At 41.7% G+C, this 21,759-nt stretch overlaps 3 protein-coding genes across 19 annotated transcripts in view; all 3 read left to right on the top strand.

Annotated features, from left to right (window-relative positions):
• The window catches only part of SPATA13 (spermatogenesis associated 13), a 151,895-nt gene extending 146,519 nt beyond the window's left edge, over positions 1-5,376 (top strand). For all 12 annotated transcript variants that reach the window (XM_021286225.2, XM_021286224.2, XM_021286227.2 and 9 more), the window contains 2 exons: positions 79-153; positions 1,398-5,376. In XM_021286225.2, coding sequence (XP_021141900.1) covers positions 79-153; positions 1,398-1,579 — 257 coding nt within the window. In that variant the 3' untranslated portion in view covers positions 1,580-5,376. The remainder of the gene's footprint in view (positions 1-78; positions 154-1,397) is intronic.
• A 202-nt stretch (positions 5,377-5,578) lies between these two features.
• Positions 5,579-15,639, top strand: LOC102093791 (complement C1q and tumor necrosis factor-related protein 9A). Its single transcript, XM_005501507.3, has 4 exons — positions 5,579-9,458; positions 12,008-12,199; positions 12,877-12,939; positions 14,383-15,639. Exons 2-4 carry the CDS (start codon positions 12,034-12,036, stop codon positions 15,186-15,188), a joined length of 1,035 nt encoding a protein of 344 aa, XP_005501564.1. The 5' UTR covers positions 5,579-9,458; positions 12,008-12,033; the 3' UTR covers positions 15,189-15,639.
• A 1,317-nt stretch (positions 15,640-16,956) lies between these two features.
• MIPEP (mitochondrial intermediate peptidase) overlaps positions 16,957-21,759 on the top strand; it is a 77,104-nt gene continuing 72,301 nt past the window's right edge. For 5 of the 6 annotated variants that reach the window (XR_010469896.1, XR_010469897.1, XM_065050197.1 and 2 more), the window contains exons 1-2: positions 16,957-17,337; positions 20,597-20,770. Coding sequence is in view for 4 of the 6 variants with exons in the window: in XM_065050197.1 (XP_064906269.1) it covers positions 17,086-17,337; positions 20,597-20,770 (426 nt within the window). In the remaining 2 variants the exon portion in view is untranslated. The remainder of the gene's footprint in view (positions 17,338-20,596; positions 20,771-21,759) is intronic. The other variant, XM_065050196.1, reaches the window with a different exon arrangement.

Genomic DNA, 21,759 nt, shown 5'->3' with positions numbered 1-21,759 from the left:
TATTGGTTTTAATTGAACATAATCAGTTATTAGATACAGTATCTTTATACCAGTGCCCTAATTTACACTTTGACCTAGGAATGGAAATCTCAGAAAACCAGAAGAAACAAGCTATGCAGAATGCCCGTAAGTCAAGGCATGGAAAAATTAAAGGTGGGTGTTCAGAATTGCTTTACATTCTTACTGTTTTCCAGTGTTCTTTATGGTAGGAAATAGCACAATCTAGCTGTAGTTGATTTCTCCAATATTTTAAAAAATTTTCATGGTTTACATGGAGTTGAAATAGTTTCCATTAACCTGTATTTTAATATCAAATTTGAAAACCTTTGTAAACTGTCTGCTAGATCAGCTCCCCAGTCTCCTTCAGACAGGCAAGTCAGTATTCTCTTTATTAGAGAAGAAACTCAAGACGTAAGGCAAGTGTTCTATTTGAGGATGTGAGAAGGTACATGCAGAGATTAAACTATAAATGAGGGTTACTGATTCCTTCCTTTGCTTTCACTCAAACAGCTTGTTCTTCTTTAGCAATTCTGTGCTTTGTTTAAAATATCCTAAAGTTCTTCCTGCAAGCCACATGTTGCTGTATTTATGATAACACACTCAAAATGTCTTCTTCCTGTCCTAGACTAGACGGAAGGATGGACTAGAAATGTGTTTTTCTGGAAGCAGTTTTTTATTCCTTTTGTCTCTCAGAAAATGTGTTGTGATTTTGCCCTTTTCCATCTTAAAGTCAAACTTGGGTCAATCTCTAGTGTGTTGAGAATAAATTGAGCAAGTTGGAGCAGATTCAGTCTGAATTTAGAAGTGAAGGAGTTGATGCTAGGTAGTCCTCTGCTCGCTGGGATTAATATTATTAAAGCATTTTCTCTCGATATCAGTCACTAGGTACCTATAAAGCCTGTCTGGATTTTCAGGGGAATTGCTGAAAATTGTGATCAGGAAATTCTGCTCAGAGTACACAAAGTCTGAGAATATTAGCCTGGAAAGTATTTTCCAAATTAAGAAATAGCATTTTTGTTAATAGGAGTATTTTACCCAGCCTTCTACTGAGAGTTGACTAAAATACGAGTATCTACCATGTGAAGTTATTCCTTTGAAATACCAAAATGTACTTGTGCAAACCAAATAGCCGGGCTATGTGAAATTGCTGCTTATTTTTGGTAATGTTATTTTACTGGTATTACTCTCTTCTTAAGCCAAATCAATGTAGCAATTTAAAACAAAATCTGGCATCAGAACATGTAACCTTTAGTTGTGCTTCCATTCACAATCATGGCAAAATTCGACTGGCTTTACTGACCATCGAATTTGTCCCATGGTCCTGTGCTTCAGTTTTCCCAGTATTAGTTGCACTGCTAGCTGACTCATAAGCTTTCTTAAAACTGTTCCTTTTGCAGGTGTCAGCTATAACGGGTGTCCTGTGCCTCCCCCACACCAAAGCCTGCATCCTATCCATCAGCGCCACATCACTGTGCCCACCAGCATCCCGCAGCAGCAGGTTTTTGCCCTGGCAGAACCCAAGCGGAAGCCATCCCTCTTCTGGCACACCTTCAACAAACTCACCCCCTTCAAAAAGTGAGAGGCCAAGGACCTGGCAAAGGCATCAGCACGGAGGGAGACTTTCTCCAGAGAAAGACCTTGGAGACACAGTTAAGCTCAGTGAATCTCCAGTTGTGGAGAGAAAATCATGGGCTCCCTTGAGCCAGAAATAGCACCTTTGTCCAGAAGAAGGAGGAAGATCCTCAACACTGCTCTGAAGTCAATGTTGCAAGGTGCGAGCATTGCTGATGAAGAGCAATTTCCCTTCTGACAAAGACAACTTGCTGTTACTCTGAAGCAGCAGCAGCAGCATTTGATCTCTGTTTTCTCAGTTATGTTGAAGTAGTGATGGAATCAGGCAGGTCATTGTAACATTTCATTTTTCTTAATCTTATATCGATGGCCAAATTTAGGCTAGGGAGGAGTTTTTCCTTAATAGTAGGTATATCAGGAAGGACTCTTAGGAGAGTTTTCTCCTTCTTTCTGGAGCACTGAGCAGAGGCTGCCCATTAAAATCAGGTGGAGAGATCCCATGTGATTAATCTGCTGTTGCAGAATTCAGTGGACCCTGATCCTTCCTGCCTTTTTCTGTTAAATTGCCAAATGGCAGGAGAACATCCCGCAAGGCCTTACCATATTCCAGATTGGAACAGGGAAATTTTATTCTGTCATATAGAAACATGAACAGAGTGCGAAATGGTCTGTAAAGATGTGTGCAGTTTTTGCACACAAGTGGAAACAAGAGGAGCCCAGGGTGTCTTGGTTTGCTTACTTTCAGTCGCAGCAAAATACTGCATGCATGTATGCTCTTCAGTGTAGAGCTTTTATATCACTTTTTGTGCACTTCTTAGCCTGGGAGATACTTCTTTGTATTTCCGATACGCTTTTTTCTCTGTGTAAAAAGTATTTTTTTATTTTTTAACAGAGATTATGTGAATGTACAAAGTCAGTTGAGACAGTATGTGCTGACTGCTTGCTATGTTACATAGTTCTCACACTTCATATATCTTGATTTAGAAAATGGATTAATAGTAATGTAAATATATTGAAGTGGTCTGGGATCCATGCTTCTTATACACAGTCAATTGACAATGGGTTTTAACCAATTATTTCTTCACAAAGAAAGAGAAACCCTTACTGAAAGAGACAAAGCAATTGTGTGGATCAGAGATGGATTTTTGCTCAGAGTCGTCAGTCTGGCATTGCTGTGATTTGCCTACGACATGAAGCTGGTTTGGGAAAATAACTTTTAAAAAGCCACCAGGAAGAAACAGGATCTTGATTATTTGCAGCACTGATCATTTCTGCTTGATAACTCTCACTAAAGATGACAAAACTGTTGATAATATGGAAGGAAAGAAAGACTTCATATGTTTCAGAACTGATGTGTTATGAATGTCTTTACAATACTCTATGCTGCTGATTAGGGGCATTACCTGATGATAAGGATAGATCCAAGAGTATTCTTTGACAATGGACACAATCAGCGTTGTCATGAATCTGTAATATATGAAGAATAAACAAGGGGCTAGAAGCCAGGCATCTTAATAACAATGTAAAAAAGCCTTATTTTAAATATGTACTTGTTCCTACTACTTTGTTACCTCTATCTTTTTATTTATCGTCAGTGTTGTGAAGCCCACTAGTCACTAGATTTTGTGATCTGATAGTTTTGTGGCAACTTCTGCAAAACCCAGGTATGTAGTTTTGATTTTTAATCTTTTGAGAACTGTACATTTCAAATGCCTTGTGTATATAGTGCAGCAATAATGCAAAGTCTGGTGATGCTCAGCCGAATTGTTCACTGCATAGTGAACTTCATTGCTTGTGCTTTCCCATAGCGATGGAAGATGACCTGAAACTGTTAAGAACTGGAAATATGCACTGACATTTTCAATGATCCAGCTTAAAGAAAATGCACAGGAAAGTTAGTGAAAAAAAGCTGGCTGGGTTTTATTTTTCTTTTGATGTTTAAAACAAGCCATCTCCTTCCACATTTTTAAAAAATATAATTCTAAACGCTCAAATTAAACACAAGGAGCAGACTTCCAAATGCAGGCATGGATGCATGCCCTTCCCCTTAAATGAGCAACCCTTCTGTGTTTCTTACATAACCAATTTCATGGGTACTTGGCATGTTCAGGCCTGCAAACCAAAGTGGTGTGGAAGTGGAAATGATGTTTTTCATAATCATATTTTGAAAGATTTGTTCTAGATGCAAAAAAATGCCTGAAGTTAGATTGCAGTGCTCACCCAGAAACTTTCGCAGCTGGACCTGAAGACATTATGAGATCCACACTTATTTATGTATTTGTCTTTGCTAAAACCTACTTCCATCCAGGCTTTGGTTCTGTGCAGTGCTGTAAAAAGAAAAAGGAGATTTTGGGATATATCATCTGACATGTCTGTGCCCATGAAGGCTCTTCCCATGTAGTAGTGCTGGTGCCTTAGCCCTAAAAATGAACAGAAATGTTTGCATACAGTTTTGGATGCAGCAGGGATTTTTTCTCAATAAGCAAATTTCAGAGAGAAAAAAAAAAAGTAAATGTTTCATGGTGCAGATTACTCAGGACAGTTTTACATATCGTACCCTACATAGAGATATGGTTGTTTTATAATATTCTTTGTGTCTTTCTTTGCAACCTGACCTTGCAACAGATTAAGATAAAATATAACAAGACAGGCCAAATTTAGACCACACCATAATCTTTAAAACAAACTACAGTTCAATGAAAACACAATTACATTATCTAACAATTAAAACAAATATTTATTTGGGGTTCAGCCTGACTTTAGAATCTGTGGGAAAAGGAGTTCCAATTAAAATGTAAAAGTTTGTATTGTAGCAGCTCTTACCCTGATACTTCGTCCTGATGACAAAGCTTATAGATGATCGAAAAGGTGTCATGGCAGCATCTGTTCTTTTCCTCTCACTTTCTCATGCTCTAAGTTACTATAAAAAGTTTAGGGCAACTACTAAGCACATTTGTGCCTCGTTTAGATAAAGCAGAGCCAGAGCCTTCCCCATGGCCTGCTGAGCAGATAACCTCAGACTTCATGCATGAGATGCAGTAAAATATAGTTGTCCTCAAGTGTGTTCCCACTGAGTTAGGATAATGCCAAACCATAATTGCATCTAACTCAGAGCATTTGATGTATAAAATAATAAGATTGTTTTACAAGTGGCTTTTGCCATGCTAAATTTCACATTGAGTTTTAGTGGTCAGTGTAATAAGGGAGCTCAAAGACAGACTACTCAAATGTTCCACATTTTAGTTGTCTTTTGAAAGTAATTATAACAGAATTTTGGAGCCAAAGGTCTTTAGCCATAACTAACACAGTACCTTTCTTTGACTGCCTTTCTGCTTTTTTTTCTATATATGTGGCATTTGTATGAAGGAGATGCCTTCTGAACCATCTCTAATTTAAAACTATTTGTTGTAAATACTAGGGATGACTTGCATATATATTTTATTTTGACAAGTGTTTTGTAACATTTTATCTTGCGTCCATTGCTTTGTGCATCTTACCATCTGTGTGCTGTTACACGTTGTAAATGAAGTGTCCTGGCTACAGAGCAGATGAATTGGCTGTTGACAGCTGAATTACAATGTATAGGACTGCAGTAGCTTGATGTGCATTTGTTCCGAAGTAATTGCATTACAAAGTATATTTACTCTTGGAACACTGTTTGTCAAATTAATCTATTTTCTGGAAATAAGTACACACTTACATTCCCATTATTTTTCTCTTACTGTACATGTTTGAATTAAATAATGTACAAAGCTGAAGTTCCTCAGCTGTGTCTTATAAAATTTTACTGTGCAGTTTTAAAAATATTGTGGTGGTTTTTTAATTGTCTACAAAATCTCTTAACTGTCATATTTATTTTATTTTTTTTAAGCAAAAAAGTCACACCCTCCACTTTTGGTTTTCCAGTAGCAGCTACAGTACTTCCCAGTACAAGTTCATTTTAACAGGCTACTAAACCTGATTCTGGGGTTGAAGTCTTCGTCATTCAGGCAAAACCCGTCCTTGTTACTGTCCCAGCCATATGCATCTGTGCTCACTGTGCTTTACCTTGTCCTGGCAGACAGCTCCCACAGCACCCCTGGGAAGTAAATGGAAACACAGCTTCTGTATTAATGAGGCTCCTGCTAACAGAGGACAGTGATTTAAGTACTTTGGTTTGGGTAAGGAAGATTAAATTTTATTTTCTTTGGAACAAAAGCAAAACTTTTTGGAGGGGTTCACCCAGAAGGCATTTTCTGCGAATGGGTGTGAAGAAGCTTACCTGACTGCTTGGTAGAGCAATTGCCAACGGTGCTGGAGTTTCTACTGCTCTGATTCAGGGAAGTTTTCATTTCTTGTTGTTTTGACAGAAAAGAGAACCACATCTGAAAGTTGTGTGTGTGTCCTTCCTGCTCAAGGCTGCATCAAAAAATAGGTGTCACTGAGATACATTAGCTTTAATAACATATTTTGCTGAAAATTTCTCATCAAAAACACTTCAGTGAGCTCAAATGCTGGCAGATTACTTGGGTTTGCCAGCTCTTTCCCCCTCTTTCCAATGTCCTTATCTCTGTCTCTTGGTTCACCTCAAAGCTCAGAGTTTCCCAGGCCTCCCAAGTGCACTTTGTGAGGTCAATCAGATGGCTGCAAACCATCCCTTGAGCAAGTGCTGGAGTGCAGCATTCTGATCAACAGGCTTTCTCAGGAGCCTGAAATGCATCTGGCCATGGTGAGCTCATTTGTGTGTTTTATTTCATTCTTTCGCATTCAGGCCCAATCCTGCAGATCATTCCATGCCACCAGGTTTTAAGTTCCTGGAGAGCTGATCTATCAGGTGGAGCCATTAGTGCAGAAATAGAAATAGCACTGCTTGTCTCTTTGTCTCTCTTTTTTTTTTTTTTAGTTTGGTGTTGTTTTTAGAGGCTACATGATGGTAACGAAGATAAGAATTGAAGCTTTTCTATGTTACAGTATCAAAACTGCATATCATATAGTCCGTAAGAAAAGTACACAAACGTTTAGTGTGTTTCTGAATATTTTTCCAAACTCAGTTATTCTAACTAAGTGGAGAACATGTAATTGTGAGAATGTGTCAAAACTATAAACTGTCAACACAACTGTTTGACATTTTTTAAATCTTAGGTCTCTGTTAGGCTTAGTTCACTGCAGTCAGGACTGACTGGTTTTCCAGGTGAATATCTAGGGCTGGGACATCGCATACTGCCACTATTAGATATCTAGGCTCTGGTTTCAAAAAGAGGTGTGTGTATGTTTGTATACATACGTATTTACATACATCCCCACTCTCCCTAACTCCCCCTCCCCTCATAAGCTCCATATGGCATCCCCAGATAATGTCTCTGCTGGCACGTACCGCGGTTGCACCAGACAAGTGACCTACACCCATCACACCCTCCCTCTGTTTACGTTACAGCTTATATTTCTGTTGTGCAACTTGGCAGGGGGAAGGCAACACCTGGGAAAGGTTTTACCTGAGTCATTTAATTATTTCAAGCATTCAGCGTGAGCCATCAGCAATGGCAGACAAACCACTCTGCAGGCAAGTGAAGGCTGGAAGTTGCCTGCATCACCAGAGCCTGGTGTCAGCAAAGTCCAGGAGGACAAATTGAGAGGGCAGAGGTCAGCAGAGCAAGGAGATCCACTGCCCTTCATAGGCTGAGTTGCACTCTGAAGAGAAACACAAGATGGTGGACTAGTAGGATTTATTGACTCTCCTAGCAATTTTTGGAAAGCTGAAACTGCTTCAGGGAGAAGGAGCTCCAGGTGCTCCTGAGGGACTGTGCTGGCAGAACTAGGCACAACCCAAATTCCTCCTTGTTTCTGGCACATAAGAAATGAGAAGGCAGAAGGACCAATATATACACTGAAATGAACTGTCAGTAGATGAGCCACTAGGCACAGTTAACTTTGGCCTCTACCTATGAGCGTCCACCAGACTTCAGAGATGCCGACTCATGAAAGACTGAAAAGGTGTTTAGAAGGTGTTCTGCTAATAAAGTTGGGTACATCTTCTTTTATTAATCATCCATATCTTTGTTATTAATGCCATATGAAGCTCCTAGCAAAAGCAATTAGCATTGCAATCAAACTAAAAAAAAACCCCACATCTCCTGCCATTCAGTTGCAACATTTTTAAAGAGCAAATGATGAAGTGGTATAATTATTTCCAAGGTATTGTTTTGTGACGTGACAGGGCACACTAAAAAGCAGCTGATGGTAATGTGTCTCTCTAAGGCCATTCCTACAACACTTCTCTTGTTTCTCTGCTAAAAAAACATTAAACTGGACTAACTGCAGAGTCCATCAAGGCAGATCTAACTAATGAATTATGTCATTCTCACCTCTGGATTGGGACAGACAGACCTTGACTGTTGAACTTGTAAAATTCACAGCCTCTTTTGGGCCAGTATAAGGATTCTGCTGCCCCAGGAGCCCCTGCTGGTGCCAGTGCCATGTCCCCAGGAGCCACCAGCTCTCAGTGCTGTTCCACAGAGCCACTAGCTCTCCCAGCGTGCTGCAGCCAGGAAGGTTCATCAATAGATCCAGATTTTCTGCATGGCAGGACAGATCACTGAGGGTGCAGCCCTAATCTGGCAGGGTGGGCTATTTTTTGATGACTCAAACTTTTGAGATGTGAGAAGAGGCCAAGGCTGAGCAACCCTAGAAAATTTCACATGGTATCTAACGGGTAAAAAGAAAAGGATTGTTTGTCATGGCTCTCGTTTCTTCTTCTCAATTAGCACAGCAGCGAGGCTAATTTGGCAACGGAAGTTCATTCAAGGACAGCAGCTAATTGCTGCACATTGTCCTTTCTTTTCCTCAGAGCACGGTAGACATAGTGTTCCAGATAAAAACCAGGGCACCATAAGTCTTGCAATATTTTTTTATTACCACAGGGTGGTGGTGAAGACCTTAGTGAAAACTTTTCACTGCTCAGCTGCGCTGAGGGTGGATTATTTGATATGCAGACCGTACATGTCGTATCTTTGCAGTGTGGGAACCCCCTCAGACAGAGTCACTTGCACCAACAGGGTGAATTAAGGCCACTTCCTATAAAACATTAACTCCTGTCACTATTGGTTTTATCCTTCACTGTTCATGATCAGCATTAAAGGAGTTGATGATACGCTCCGTTGCTTTACTTCCCCTAGTACTCAAACAGCAGCAGTTTCAGTAGTTTCAAGACACAGTTAAGTATCAAGTTATGGCTTCTTCAAATCTAGGTACCAATAATAAATTTAGCAGCGCAATAGCTCTGACCAGTGCTTGAATGGCTAGATGGGGAGCCTGCTAATTACACATGAGAAGCTCTCTTTGTCATTCAATTTGTTTACTTTAATTTAAGCTTGTTACTTCTTTTCCATAATCACCTAATATATGTAGTGCCATATTCACAACATTATTTTTAATTTCTATAGTCTTTTTGTCCCTATTTCCATTGCAAATTGCTTGATACAGAGGTTAACTTTATTACATGTTTTTGCAGCACAATAATGGTGTAAGATGTGCCTTCTGTCCTACAAACCAACCAAGCTGTCAAAGGCTAATATTTGTGTAATACATTTTTATAATGAAATGTAATACATTTTTATAATGAAATCAAAGCCTTATTAATCCATTTTAACAATTGTCTTTCATGTAACAGTGGCAAAAGCCCAAGTACAGAGCACTTCAACCTTAGTATTGGAATAAACAGAAAGATTCCAGTTTAAACCTGTTTTAATTATTGAACAGCTCTCAAATTTAAATCACTGACCTTTGAGAATTTAGTGACCAAACAAGTGCTTGTCCTCAAGGCACATATTTGGATCTCGCATTAATTTACATGAAGCATTTACACTCTGGTTAAAGATGCCCAAGAACACTGCAAGTACAGAGTGAATGAGGTAAGACCAGAGATCCTATACCTGTGATGATGGTTGTGATGATGATGATATTGATGTTGTCAGCCTGTGGAGAGGGATACATGTATGGGGACCGGACTGTCTGTTCCTTAAGCAAGAAACACTCCCTTAGACAACAGGGAATGGAGTTTTTTGTCAGTGAACAAGGACTGTCAGATTTCTCCGTGGGGTGCACTATATCCTGTCAATGGCAGACAGAGCCCTTCTTCCTTTTGCACTCCTCTGGAGTTGTTTGACTAAGGCAGAAAATGTTTTAATGGCTCCGAAATAGCAAATGTTTGATCTATTTTCAACTTCCTTTAGTGCTAACCAGCAGCAGCAGACACAGCAAAATTTTGCTGGTGGTGATCAAACATCTTTCTGTAGACCATTGGCAAGGGCACCATAAATCACATCTCCAATAATTGTTGCAAATCGACAACTTTTCTGAAGTCATAATTAAAAGATTAAGGAAGATGTCCCAAACATAAGGTCTTCCCCTATAAATTATTTTAAAAGAGTATTTAGGTTGAATATTGATGACAGGGTGTAATTATTCCTATTAAGAACATACTAGTCTCTATAAGGTATTTGTGTGCATTGCTTCATAAGCTTGCAAAATGGTAGTGAAGGGATTAAACAGAAGATTAATTTATTTAGTCAATGCTAGTTAATATTTCAAAAGGAATACTGATCTTAGTATTAAGGTCTCACTAATGCACAAACCAATTCAAAAGCCAATTATGTAAAGTTTATTCATTCCGACTATCATTTTTACCTGTATAAGTACTTAACCTATATAGCCCAAGCTTCTGTGCATTAGACGTTTATGAATTCTAAATAAAATGGGCATTAATTTTGTTGCTGTTTGATTTTTATTCCTCCATCTAATCTCTTCCTGTTAATTGCTATTAGACTTACTTAAACCAGGTGTGTCCAGAATTAATATGAATGTATTTCAGCGGACATCTATTAAAAGCCTTAATATAGGAGTGACTCTCTAATGAAAGGATAAATATAAGATGGACTTTAATAAGCATTGTCACACGAGCAGGAAGAACCAGACTAAAGACCCGTTTTTGCAAAAAAATTCTCATACTTGATCCCTCACTTATTTGCTCTCACCTTACCCTGCTCCAGCGCTGACTCTCAGAGGTCGACCAACTTATTAACCTGGTAGATGACTAACTCCAATTTAAAAAAAAAAAAAAAAGGAGAAAAAGGGAAAAAGAAAAAAAAAACTGCTTTGTGAAGAGTGAATGGGTTGAATTGCTGTAGCAGCACCAGAGCCAGCTTCTGGGAGACAAGAGGCACAACTGCAGTCATGAGCAGGCGCTGGGAGAAATGTGGATGGAGAAGCAGACATTAAGATCTCTGCTTCTTCTTGGTTATGAACTGTGTGACTGGTGCAATTATATTCTTTTCCCTTAAGAAGCTGTTAGATAGATACTAGGTTATTGATGGCCAACATTATCCAATCAAAAGTTGGAGATCAGAAAGACGAAAGGTCTGCTTACAGGCTCCAAATGTATAGGGTGCCATTTCATAGGAAGTCCTTGTGCTGGAAGACATAGACAGGCTTCTGCCTGGCTCTGAAACATAACAGTGGCCGTGAAGTAGCTCCTCTTCGAGCACTGTTCTGGCCAGAGGAGTTTACAAAGCAACTTCTGAACAAGAATGACTGTATGTTATATAAGATAAACTACAGCTCAAATAAACAGGACATTGTATGAATCATTGGTCCTATGTGAATCACCCCTCAAGACAAAATTGTGATTGCCCATTTGGGCTTAGGACAGCAATAACATTATTATTAGTGCACTTCCTTGTAGGCTTGCCAGACATTGGGGTTTCAAGGTTTTGGTCAGAGTAAGTCAGATCACTGGAAGTTCTTTGGCATACAGCTGCTGCAGCTGTATATTCCTTGCTGGGAATAAAAAAAAATAAAATAAAATAAATATGATAATTTTTTGCTTGGGTTGCCTTTCTATTCCGATCTTGAAATCCAGTTTAAGTCCAAGTGAATCCACGAAATCTGGACTTTGTCAGTCTACTCATGGTCGAAATAGAACAGTGAGAAACTATGCGATGCACAGAGCCGTTGTTTGCTGGCTACGTCCTGAGGACATCAAGGGCAGCTCTAAACTTCTTGTGACTTTCAGCTGTACCCTCTTTGCAGAGGTACATATTTCCACAAGTCGCATTGCATAAAAAAAAAGAAACAGAACCCGATGCTCCAAACCACAGAGAATTAAGGAATAATTTAAGCTGTGTAGAGCTGAGTTAAAAGTCTCAACCATGTAATGAAGCAATGGCTGATATTCCCATTAAATTATTATTTGGAACAGCACTTAGTAGTTTCCAGGATTGTACTTAATGCTATATACAGACCTGTAAATAAAACAAAACAAAAACAACAGACATGGTGAAAAACCATTTCCTCTTTTTCCTCCTTCCTCTACCCTACATCCCCTCCTTGAGCTCACAAGATAAATATGGAAAAATAGATAATCACTTAGGCAGACTTAACTTTTCTTTCTTATATCTTTCAGACAAAATCATATAACCTATCTAAAGAATGAAAAGCTGGATTATACTGCTGGCTATTGTAGTCAGCACAGCAGAAACACAAACCCAGGATGTCTGTACCCAAGGGTATCCTGGCATGCCTGGTAATCCTGGGCACAATGGCATACCTGGTCGGGATGGACGTGACGGTTCAAAAGGTGACAAGGGGGATACAGGTACTATGTTCAGAATTAATGATTTAATGTATCAAATTCAATGCCATTATTTTCCAAAGCTGTCTGTAGTCAGTCCACATTAACAGTATTATTCTGCCTATCCTTCACAAAACATTTCAGACATTTTTCATTTGCTTGTTTGAAGAAGGAAATATAAAGAAAGACCTAATAATGAAAGCAAGATAGCTAATACTATTAAGAGGTCAGGTCTGTGAGATAAAAACAAAAGAAGAAAGACTTTCCCTTCTATCATGGGAATATTTTTATGTCTGTTTGAAAATTTTAAAGCCTGTAAACCTGCTCCTGCACCTCTAAAACAGAAACTATATTTCTGCAAAGAACTTCAAGCCCAGTGAAAGAAAAAGCAAACAAACAAACACACACAAACAAACAGAAAACAAACAACAGATACCATGTTTGGTGTAATAAGCAGTGTGCAGTGGTAAGAACGTTTCTCTTCTTTAAAGTCTACAGCTGTAGAATTTGCTTCTGAGCGCACCTACCTGCTGTAACTCAAGAGCCACTGGAGTGGAGGAATGGAGACTACTGAAAAACAATCAGGAACAAGGCTACTCTTTATATTAGCATTTAGCCAGGCTTGCAAGAGGAAGGATTAGAGGTTCGGCCCAAGTTTAATGAATTGTTTAATGAAGATCTGCTTTTCTCTTCTGTACTAGGCGAAGCAGGACTTCCTGGCAGTCCAGGGAAAGATGGTGCAAATGGAGAGAAAGGCGAGAAAGGTCAGAGAAGAAGCATTTAGATTTATTATTTGTCTATCAACTGCTACCCTTGTGTTTGTGAGCCCTGGATGTGCTATACATTCTAGCTGTAGTGAAAGTACCATCAATTATTAAAAACCCTTTTCCAGAAGTAATAGAGGCTGCATATGTATGCTGAAAATTACAAGAATTTGCCACCTCCAATTATCCCACTGCCTCTGATGGACAACTTGTTCCCTCAGCCTGTCATCCTACCTTTCCCATCTCTGATCCTTTTGTCAACTGCTGAGGAAGACACCACATCTGCAGCTACCTGTTGTGCATCCTTACAGTAATTGTGCATATACAACGTATATATCCAAAATTGTGGAAGTCTGCCAAATACACTGTGTCTAGGTTCTCCAAATTCCTTACGGTGGTCCTGAAAAGTAGCACATGGTATACGCATCGCATAGGAGCAATGACGACTTGCTCTACACCCCTCAGACTTTTCTTCAGTCTATTAGAAGTGACTCCAGTCCTGGAAAGCACATGAGACACGAGGCCACAAATATTGTTTAAAATTACCCAAGCTACCCTTTCTTTCTGTGTCCTTGTCCTGATCGACCTGCACTGCTTTTCTCAGAGGCTCACTGTAGAATGTTGCCTATTTTCAGTTAATTGCTGCTGTTAAATAATCTCAATCGTAAACTGAGAAAAGCAAACTGTAAATATAGTGTTATTCCTAACATCAGAAAACAGAGGCTTTTATGTAGAAATGATCAGCTTCTTTCCCTGACTGATAGAATGTATGATCATCATGGTTTCTTTTTTCTGTCAACTGCTTATGTGCCCTTCACATCATGAGACCTTCATCTTCAAACCCTTGTGCATCAGTCAGAGGATTTTCAAAGGCTTTGAGCTTCAGTCCAAGACTGGATGAAGGATAAATGGAGCATGGGGTAACAAATCACAAGGACACAAAGCCTTTAGTTGCACGTTAGTAGCAATCTAGGTAACCCAGGCAAAGTTCTATCATGTAGAAATTATAGAAAAACACAGCAAGCAAGTTCTGGGTGTTGTTCAAATAGAACCTTCTTCTGATTAAACTCCAAACCATCTCCCCCATTTTGTATATCAAAGGCTGAAAACAAGTGTCTGGACAAATGCCGCTTGTGCCTGAAATGATGTGAGCTGTCAGTTCTACCATCAGCATGTAGACAAATCACATCTTCCTTTCTTTGAGCTTATTCTTGCTGCTCTCAAATTGGGCAACTGTTTTCTAACACAAGATCAGGTTCTGTAGATGTTATGCTTATCCTGCACTTGAATGTATGAGGAATTATATACATACAGGGAGCACAGTATGTACAATGGTGACATACACCTACACATACTTGTCTTTGTGCTGAAATTGGTGTTGTGCCCCACTAATCCAATAGAAGATCACAAGAAAGTGTATTTTTTTTTTCTTTCTCCATTTAGGAGCCAATGGGACTGTTGAAGAGAAGGGCAACAAAGGAGATAAAGGAGAAAGAGGACGACCTGGGAAACTGGGACCAAAAGGAGTTATAGGATCAGTGGGTTACAAAGGTCAGAAGGGAGAGCTGGGACTGCAAGGACAAAAGGGGTTAAAAGGAGATATTGGGCCCATAGGTCCAAAAGGGACAAAGGGTGAAATTGGCCATCCTGGAAGAGTTGGTTTCCCAGGGCCTATTGGCCCAACTGGCAATCCAGGTCCTAAAGGTAATACTGGAGATCTGGGACCACAAGGTAATCCAGGAGTTCAGGGGGAAAAAGGCTTGAAAGGTGACAGAGGGGATAAGGGGAACATAGGTGCCCCAGGAGTCCTGCCAAGGAGTGCTTTCAGTGTTGGCCTTACAATCGCCACCAAATTTCCCCCCCCGAATCGCCCAATCAAGTTTGACAAGGTTCTGTATAATAGTCTAAATGACTACAACCCAGCTACTGGCAAATTCACCTGCAAACACCCTGGTGTTTACTATTTCACCTACCACATCACTGTCTACTCAAGGAACGTCAGAGTAGCTCTAGTTAAAAATGGCATCAAGATGCTGCACACGGTGGACAGGTACCAGAGTGGAGAGGACCAGGCCTCGGGAGCAACCATCCTCGAGCTACAGCGGGGAGATGAGGTGTGGCTGCAGGCTCACCAAGGAGAGACTTTCAATGGGCTGTTTGCAGATGCTGATGATGACACCACCTTCACTGGGTTTCTCCTGTTCAGCACCTCTGACCTGCTGGAGCCGCTGCCATCACCCACCGCATAACTCCACGTTATCCATGGATGCTGTACATCTGTGTCCCTCGGCACTCCCTAATAAAGCTGTAATCTGCTGGCCAGTTTCTACAGGATTCAACGGAGAACAGAAACTACCCAGGGAGGCTTGCTGAGGGCTGAAAGGGAGATGCAGGACTGTAGGGCAGGTTAGGACCAGCTAGATATTTCCCTAAAAGTTGAGTAAAATTTTTTTCTGACGGCTGTAGTCATCACAGTGGGAAGGTGTAGGATCACACTGCCTGTACATGTAGGAAACCAGGTCTCATTATGCACACAACTGCTCATTTGCACAACTTACTGTGATGAAGCTTTCATGACCAGCTGCTAAAACACAGCTCAGGGCTTCAGAGACATAGTCACAAGAGTTGAATTAAACCACCTTCTTGTCCCAGCCACAAGATACCAAGGGTTTATCCATTAAACTGTCCTAATGTACTGTTGCCAGCTTTGTTTTTTAGAACTCAAAATTTTAAAGTTCCTAATGTGCATAAACCGTCTTTATGGCTGCAGCTGCTGCGCAGTTGGTTTCAGGAACGGCTGCTGCACAAGAGAGGGCAACTCTAAAGTGTGTAGAGTGCTGGGCTTGACACATCACTGGTTTCATGACTTACTGTCACTATACAGGGCGCATGCACCAGTTCCGTATGGCAAATGTTTTAAAAGAAAGTGGGATGAAAGAAAAGATAAAATTTCAAGTTCTGGAATTAGGACATGTGGGTCCTGGCCGTCTTGTGTAAACATTAAGCAGCAGTCACTTCCACTTCATATCTTTCTAGGTGGGACGTGTAAGATGGACTTGAAACTTGGTTAGTTTGCATCCAACCATTTCAAAATAATTTTTGAATCTGGAATTAGCATAGTTTGATACCCTCACAGGGGCTGCTTATGAGTTTTGTTGCACCTAGGTGGATTTTGCAGCTTTTAAGTATGGTTCTTTGCTCTCTGAATGTCTGAATTAAGAGCAAAAGAGGAAGTGCCATGTGGCACGTTCTTTGATGTGGGCAGATGCTCAGTGCTGGTGCAAAAATACGGCATAATGCTGCTGTACTTCAGAATTAGCAGTGAAAAACAAGATCTCCCAAATGAAAGATAATTGACACTGAATCAGGCAGACTGGAGAACCTATCAAGTGATTTTTGCTGTGCCATAAAACTTTTCGAAATTTTCTCAATTTTTTTTTCTCCCCTAAACCTCAAAAATACAACAGATGCTGGTAAGTCTTGCTCCCTCGTCTCTTTCAGTGAATAAAGTGGAGATGCCAACTGACATGGGTCAGCATCTTGGAATTCCGTGCAAATGCGACGCAGGAGCAGGAGCTCTAACTCCACACCGCCCCGAACGCTGCCGGGAGACACGGAAAGGTGGACACGTCCCCACAGCTTTTGAACCCCGAGCGCAAATACCAGATGCAAACCGAACGTGGCGAGCTGGGCTTCTTCAGGAAAGACGGCTGCACTCCTCGTGCCAGCTGAATCACAGCGGGGGAGGGCTGGATTACAGAGGAGAGGGTGTTGCGACTTTAACTGGAAAACATGTAGGAGACACTTCAGTCTGCGGAAGATGCTCCTGTCCCCGCGGGCTCCCGCAGCCCTGCGGCCGAGCGTGGCCAGCCCGCCGGGCCCCTCCCTTTCCCCCACGGCAGCGCCAGGCCGAGCCACGGCCGCCGGCACAAGCGGCCTCCGCCCCCCAGCGGCCGGGGGTGAAGCGCGTGGGGAGGGAAAGCGGCAGCCAGGCGGGCGGGCTGAGGGGAGCGGAGGCCGGGCAGCTCCGCCTCCCGCTGCGCTGGGCCCGCCGCCGCTCCTCCTTCTCCTCCTCCCCTCGGCCCGGACGCGCGGAGGTCGCGCCGAGCCGGGCGCGCAGGGCCTGGTGTCAGGCTCCGCTCCGCCATGCTGGCCGGTTGCCGGCGGGCGCTGCCGGCGGCGCTGTGCCGGGGGCTGCGGAGCCGAGCGGCGGGGTCGGGCCGCCGGGCCGTCAGCACCAGCTGGTGCCCGGTGGGCGCCGCTTTCGATGCGAAGCAGCAGCCGCAGCAGCTGCGGGGCAGGGCGGCGGGCAGGGAGACGGTGAGCGGCGGGACGGGAAGGGCCTGCTGCGGGCGGGAGGCGGCCCTGGCCGCCGGCAGCCTTGGCTTGGCTTTGCTTGTGTGTAGTTTTTTATTTTTAAACCTTTAAGTCGCGGTGGCGGGGACAGCTGGGCTGTTACCAGAGCGTTAGGCGGTAACATCTTTGTAAGGGTTTTGGTTCTGATGAACCAAAACGTTCTGTCTTCTGGACACTCAAGTGTTTGAAAATCACAGCCTTGTTTATTGAGGCATTTACTTAGAACCTCAATAGAGACCATGTGTGTATTTATATATATATATACATTACACTTTCCACTCCCAGCTCTTGCCTGCCTATGTCTCTCTTTAATCTGTCCGTGTCTGGCAGTGCTTCAGAATCAGGGAGACCACTGACATCCTTTTGCATGGATATTGTTCCTGACATTCAGTTGCTTGTGGCAGAAAGCATTTGTTTGCTGGGTTGGTGACACTCGGGCTTTTTGATTTATTTCTTTTTAGGGTGAGTTGAGTAGGTTTGTTAATGAGAGTCCTGGGAATCAGAACAAGTTCCTGGACAGCATGTGTACTTTCAATGGCCTGGTGCAAACAGAATACTTACACCTCTAAAATCCAGGTGCTAGTCTGCTGACTCCGCTATTCCTGCCATTGTATCAAGGCTGGTGAAGCTGTTGAACTCCTGAATTGAGTGATTTATAGAATTATAGAATAGTTTGGGTGGGAAGGGACCTTCAAAGGTCATCCAGTCCAACCCCCCTGCAGTGAGCGGGGACATCTTCAATTAGATCAGGTTGCTCAGAGCCCCAACCAGCCTGGCCTTGAATGTCTCCAGGGATGGGGCATCTGCCACCTCTCTGGCTAGCGTGTTCCAGTGTTTTACCACCAAGCTTTTAATTTAAAACCATTGCCCCATGTCTTGTCGCAACAGCCCCTGTTAAAAAGTCTGTCTCCATCTTTCTTGTAGGCCCCTTTTAAGCACTGAAAGGCCGCAGTAAGGTCTCACCGGAGCCTTCTCTTCTCCAGGCTGAACAACCCAAATTCTTTCAGCCTGTCCTCGTAAGAGCTGTTCCAGCCCTCTGATCATTTCTGTGGCTCCTCTGGCCCCTCTCCAACAGGTCCATGTCTTTCTTGTACTGAGGCTCCAGAGCTGGACACAGGACTCCAGGTGGGGTCTCACCAGAGCAGAGCAGAGGGGCAGAATCACCTCCCTCATCCTGCTGGCCACGCTGCTTTTGATGCAGCCCAGAAACTATTTGTCTTCTGGGCTGCAGGCATACATTGCCAGCTCATGTTCAACCTTTCATCCACCAGTACCCCCAAGTCCTTCTCGGCAGGGCTGCTCTCAACCACTTCATCCCCTAAATTCAGTGAGAACAAACTTGACCTCTGTTTATAGGCCAGCACTTGTCTGGGAAATTCTTCTGGCTGTCTTGCCTCTGTGTGCACACTGATGTAAGTCTTGTTCTGGGAATTAATCCAGTTGCGCTTTTTTTTGCTTTGGGGAATGAGTTCTGGATTTGCTTGGTCCACAGAGAGGTTGTAGAGTTCTTTGGGAATAGAGATGCGTATTTCAGGCTTGCAAAAACACTGACAGGTAAAGTGTAAATGCAGAGGCCAAACAAAGACAAGAATGGTGCAACCTTGCAGCCATATTAAAGAACATGGAGACATGCACCAGGCTTTGTTTTTTGTAAGTTTTAAATTTTTATGTCAAACCTGGTGTCATGTGGAAGAAGAGCTCCATGGCTAATTTATGTCTAAGAGAAGATACCTCCTCTTCACAGAGGACTATATGTGCAGGAGGAGCTCTCTGGGGAGAGTGAATGGTGATGTCAGGCAGCAGGACCTCTCTGGGACATTGCAGAACTCTGCATCAGCTGGCTGAGGACCTGAGTGATGGAGCAGTCCCGTGTCTCTTACACAGTTAGCGTTATTGAAGGATGGTGTGATACCTGTGTATTTGTTTGTGTGCATGTGTTTACATACATGGGTATATATATATATAAATGTCTTCTTCAGTGTTCATTTCAGTCCAGTTCCTGTTCCCAAATAATATATTAAAACATGGGAAGTGTGAGAAAGGGTTTCTGTCTTAGGGCGGCCAGCTTACAGTAAGAGTATTAGAAAAAAAAAAAATCAGTTTTAGCAACAGCAACAGATAGAAAGTAGGAAAAAGCAACTTGGAATGTCCCAAATACCTTAGGACATGCTTTTGCTTCGGAATATATACTTTTACAGATAAACTGTTGATTTGCAGCTTTTCATTTTATTTGGATAAATGCTTGTAAGCTACATGCAGACCTGCAACTGACCACTATAACACAAAGAGTTTGCAGAAGGTACATTGTAAAGAGACTGGCCTGTAGATTTTCAGATCCAGATGTTGATTGTCAGATGCTGAGCTTGAATTTGGGGAGTGATGGATGTTTTGTGAAATTATGTACCTTGTACTGTTAGATGCTGTAGTTAGGAGGTTGCTCATGTTGCAGTTGGGTGATTGCAAAGGGAGTGTATTGTTTGCAGAGATGCTGCGTTTCTTAAATGAAATTTTGTTCCTGTTTTAGGTCTTTATCATGGGTCTTCTTTAGCAGGTAGCGTTAACAGTTTTGTTCGCTCTGCAATAGGACTTCTAGCTCTCTTCCACAAATGCAGAATGTAACTGCTGTTTGTGTCTACCCTGCCCAAGTCACTGTGTTTACTCTGCCCTGTTGGACAGGGCCAGGCTTGATAAAAACTTAAGGAATAAAACTGTTCATACCATAATGTTCTGAGTTTTTGCTGATCATTCCTTTTGAGATCTGGTTCCAGTATTTGAGGCTCACTTGGTAAGCGTGAGACTGCTGTCCCATTGCCTGCAATATGTTGATATCTGGGGCTGATGTCCAGCTCATTCACTGTTTTGACACTCCTCCATAGTCCTCACATTGCTTGATAAGTCTCTTTTACTTCAGAGGGATGATTTTTCCCTTATTTCGGAATGTAAACAGACTTCCTATGATTTGTCTGGTGCCCGTGCTTTGGAAGTGAGATAAAAAATGCTTTGAGAAAAGGATGGTGTAGGAGACTATGGAGTGGAAGAGAACAGCCCTGGCTAAAAGAACCTCAGTGAGATTTTGGTCTGGGAAAGGAAGATGTTTACCTGTGATACCAGTGTCTGTGACTGATTTTCTGACTGTTCTCTCTACAAAGACACCCGTGTGGGACCATTTTAGTGAAACACCACAATATACTAGCTAGGGTCATTCTGGTAAAATTTTATGGTGGTAATTCTGTCCTCAAACAAAGGGGCAGAAATCAAGGAGTGTAATAGTGATGTGTTTTCATTGTGTTCGGCACTGCAGGGTCTGTTTGGTGTTCCGGAACTGAGCTGTCCAGAAGGATTTCAAGAAGCACAGGACAAAGCATTGCAAGAATCAGAACAGCTAGTCCAGAAGGCATGTTCAACGCCACCTGGGCCCGAGACAGTGATGATCTTTGATCAGCTTTCAGATGCCTTGTGCAGAGTGGCAGACTTGGTAAGTTACTTTTTAAATTATTATTTGAAGCAAATTCTTTTAGACTGCTTGACTGAGCAAGCCTACACCGTGTTCCATTTTATGATTTTCTGCACTGCAGTAAATAGTAGATCAGCTCTGTGAAATTTTGCATTGAGACAGAAAATTAAATTGATTCAAAGTTATTTACGAAGACTTTTACCACATTATAGGTAGCTACAAATCCTGCCAAACCATCCAGTTAATTTTAAGACAGATGTGAAAATAGTATAAAGGCCACAACAAGAAAAATAACAGTTAAATTGAAGCCTATTTCTGCTGTAGTATTAATACATAAACTTTCCAGTGTCACTTACGTTATGGAAAATAGGGGGTTGCTCTCAAAGTTAAAGCTGGGTTTGCAATATACATGATTTTAAGTCCCTGAAGTTTGTATGTGAAGGTCCATACAGACTAGAAGCAGCAGATGGAACTAAAAAGTATCACCTTTTATTCACAGAAGAAATAATGCAGTATTTTCTAGATTGCAGTCTCTGTCATCCAGAGAATTAGACTACTTGGTCTGATATTCTGTATCACAAAATTTTGAGTTTAATGGAGCACTTCCTATTGCTCTGTAGAAACTGTTTGCCTGAAGTTTCTCTTTTATTGAAGCATCACTCTTTGTTTGAAGTAAGCAGACCCAATCTTCATACTGAAATGAGTTCTTAAGAAATGGGTCACTGATTTTTTTTACTTTGGTTTTGATATTTGAATTTCTCCATGTGTTTTCAAATCTTCTCTCTTATTCTTTTCTAGATTCAAGAGATCTTTTGTGCCAGGAATTTCTTCTTCTGAAAGTAGTTACATGCTCTGTCGAGTCACTAATTCTCCTTTTGTCTGTTGTATTTTATATAGACTGTGCCTAATTCCTCTTAATCAATCAATATCTAACTAAAACACTGATGTCAGAACTCAGTGGCCATAGTTTTGTATCAGTTTGCAGAATTAAAACTACCTCCTATACACTG

Source organism: Columba livia, chromosome 1, assembly GCF_036013475.1.
Source record: "Columba livia isolate bColLiv1 breed racing homer chromosome 1, bColLiv1.pat.W.v2, whole genome shotgun sequence".
NCBI lineage: Eukaryota > Metazoa > Chordata > Aves > Columbiformes > Columbidae > Columba > Columba livia.
This window is presented reverse-complemented; position numbering and strand designations above follow the sequence as displayed.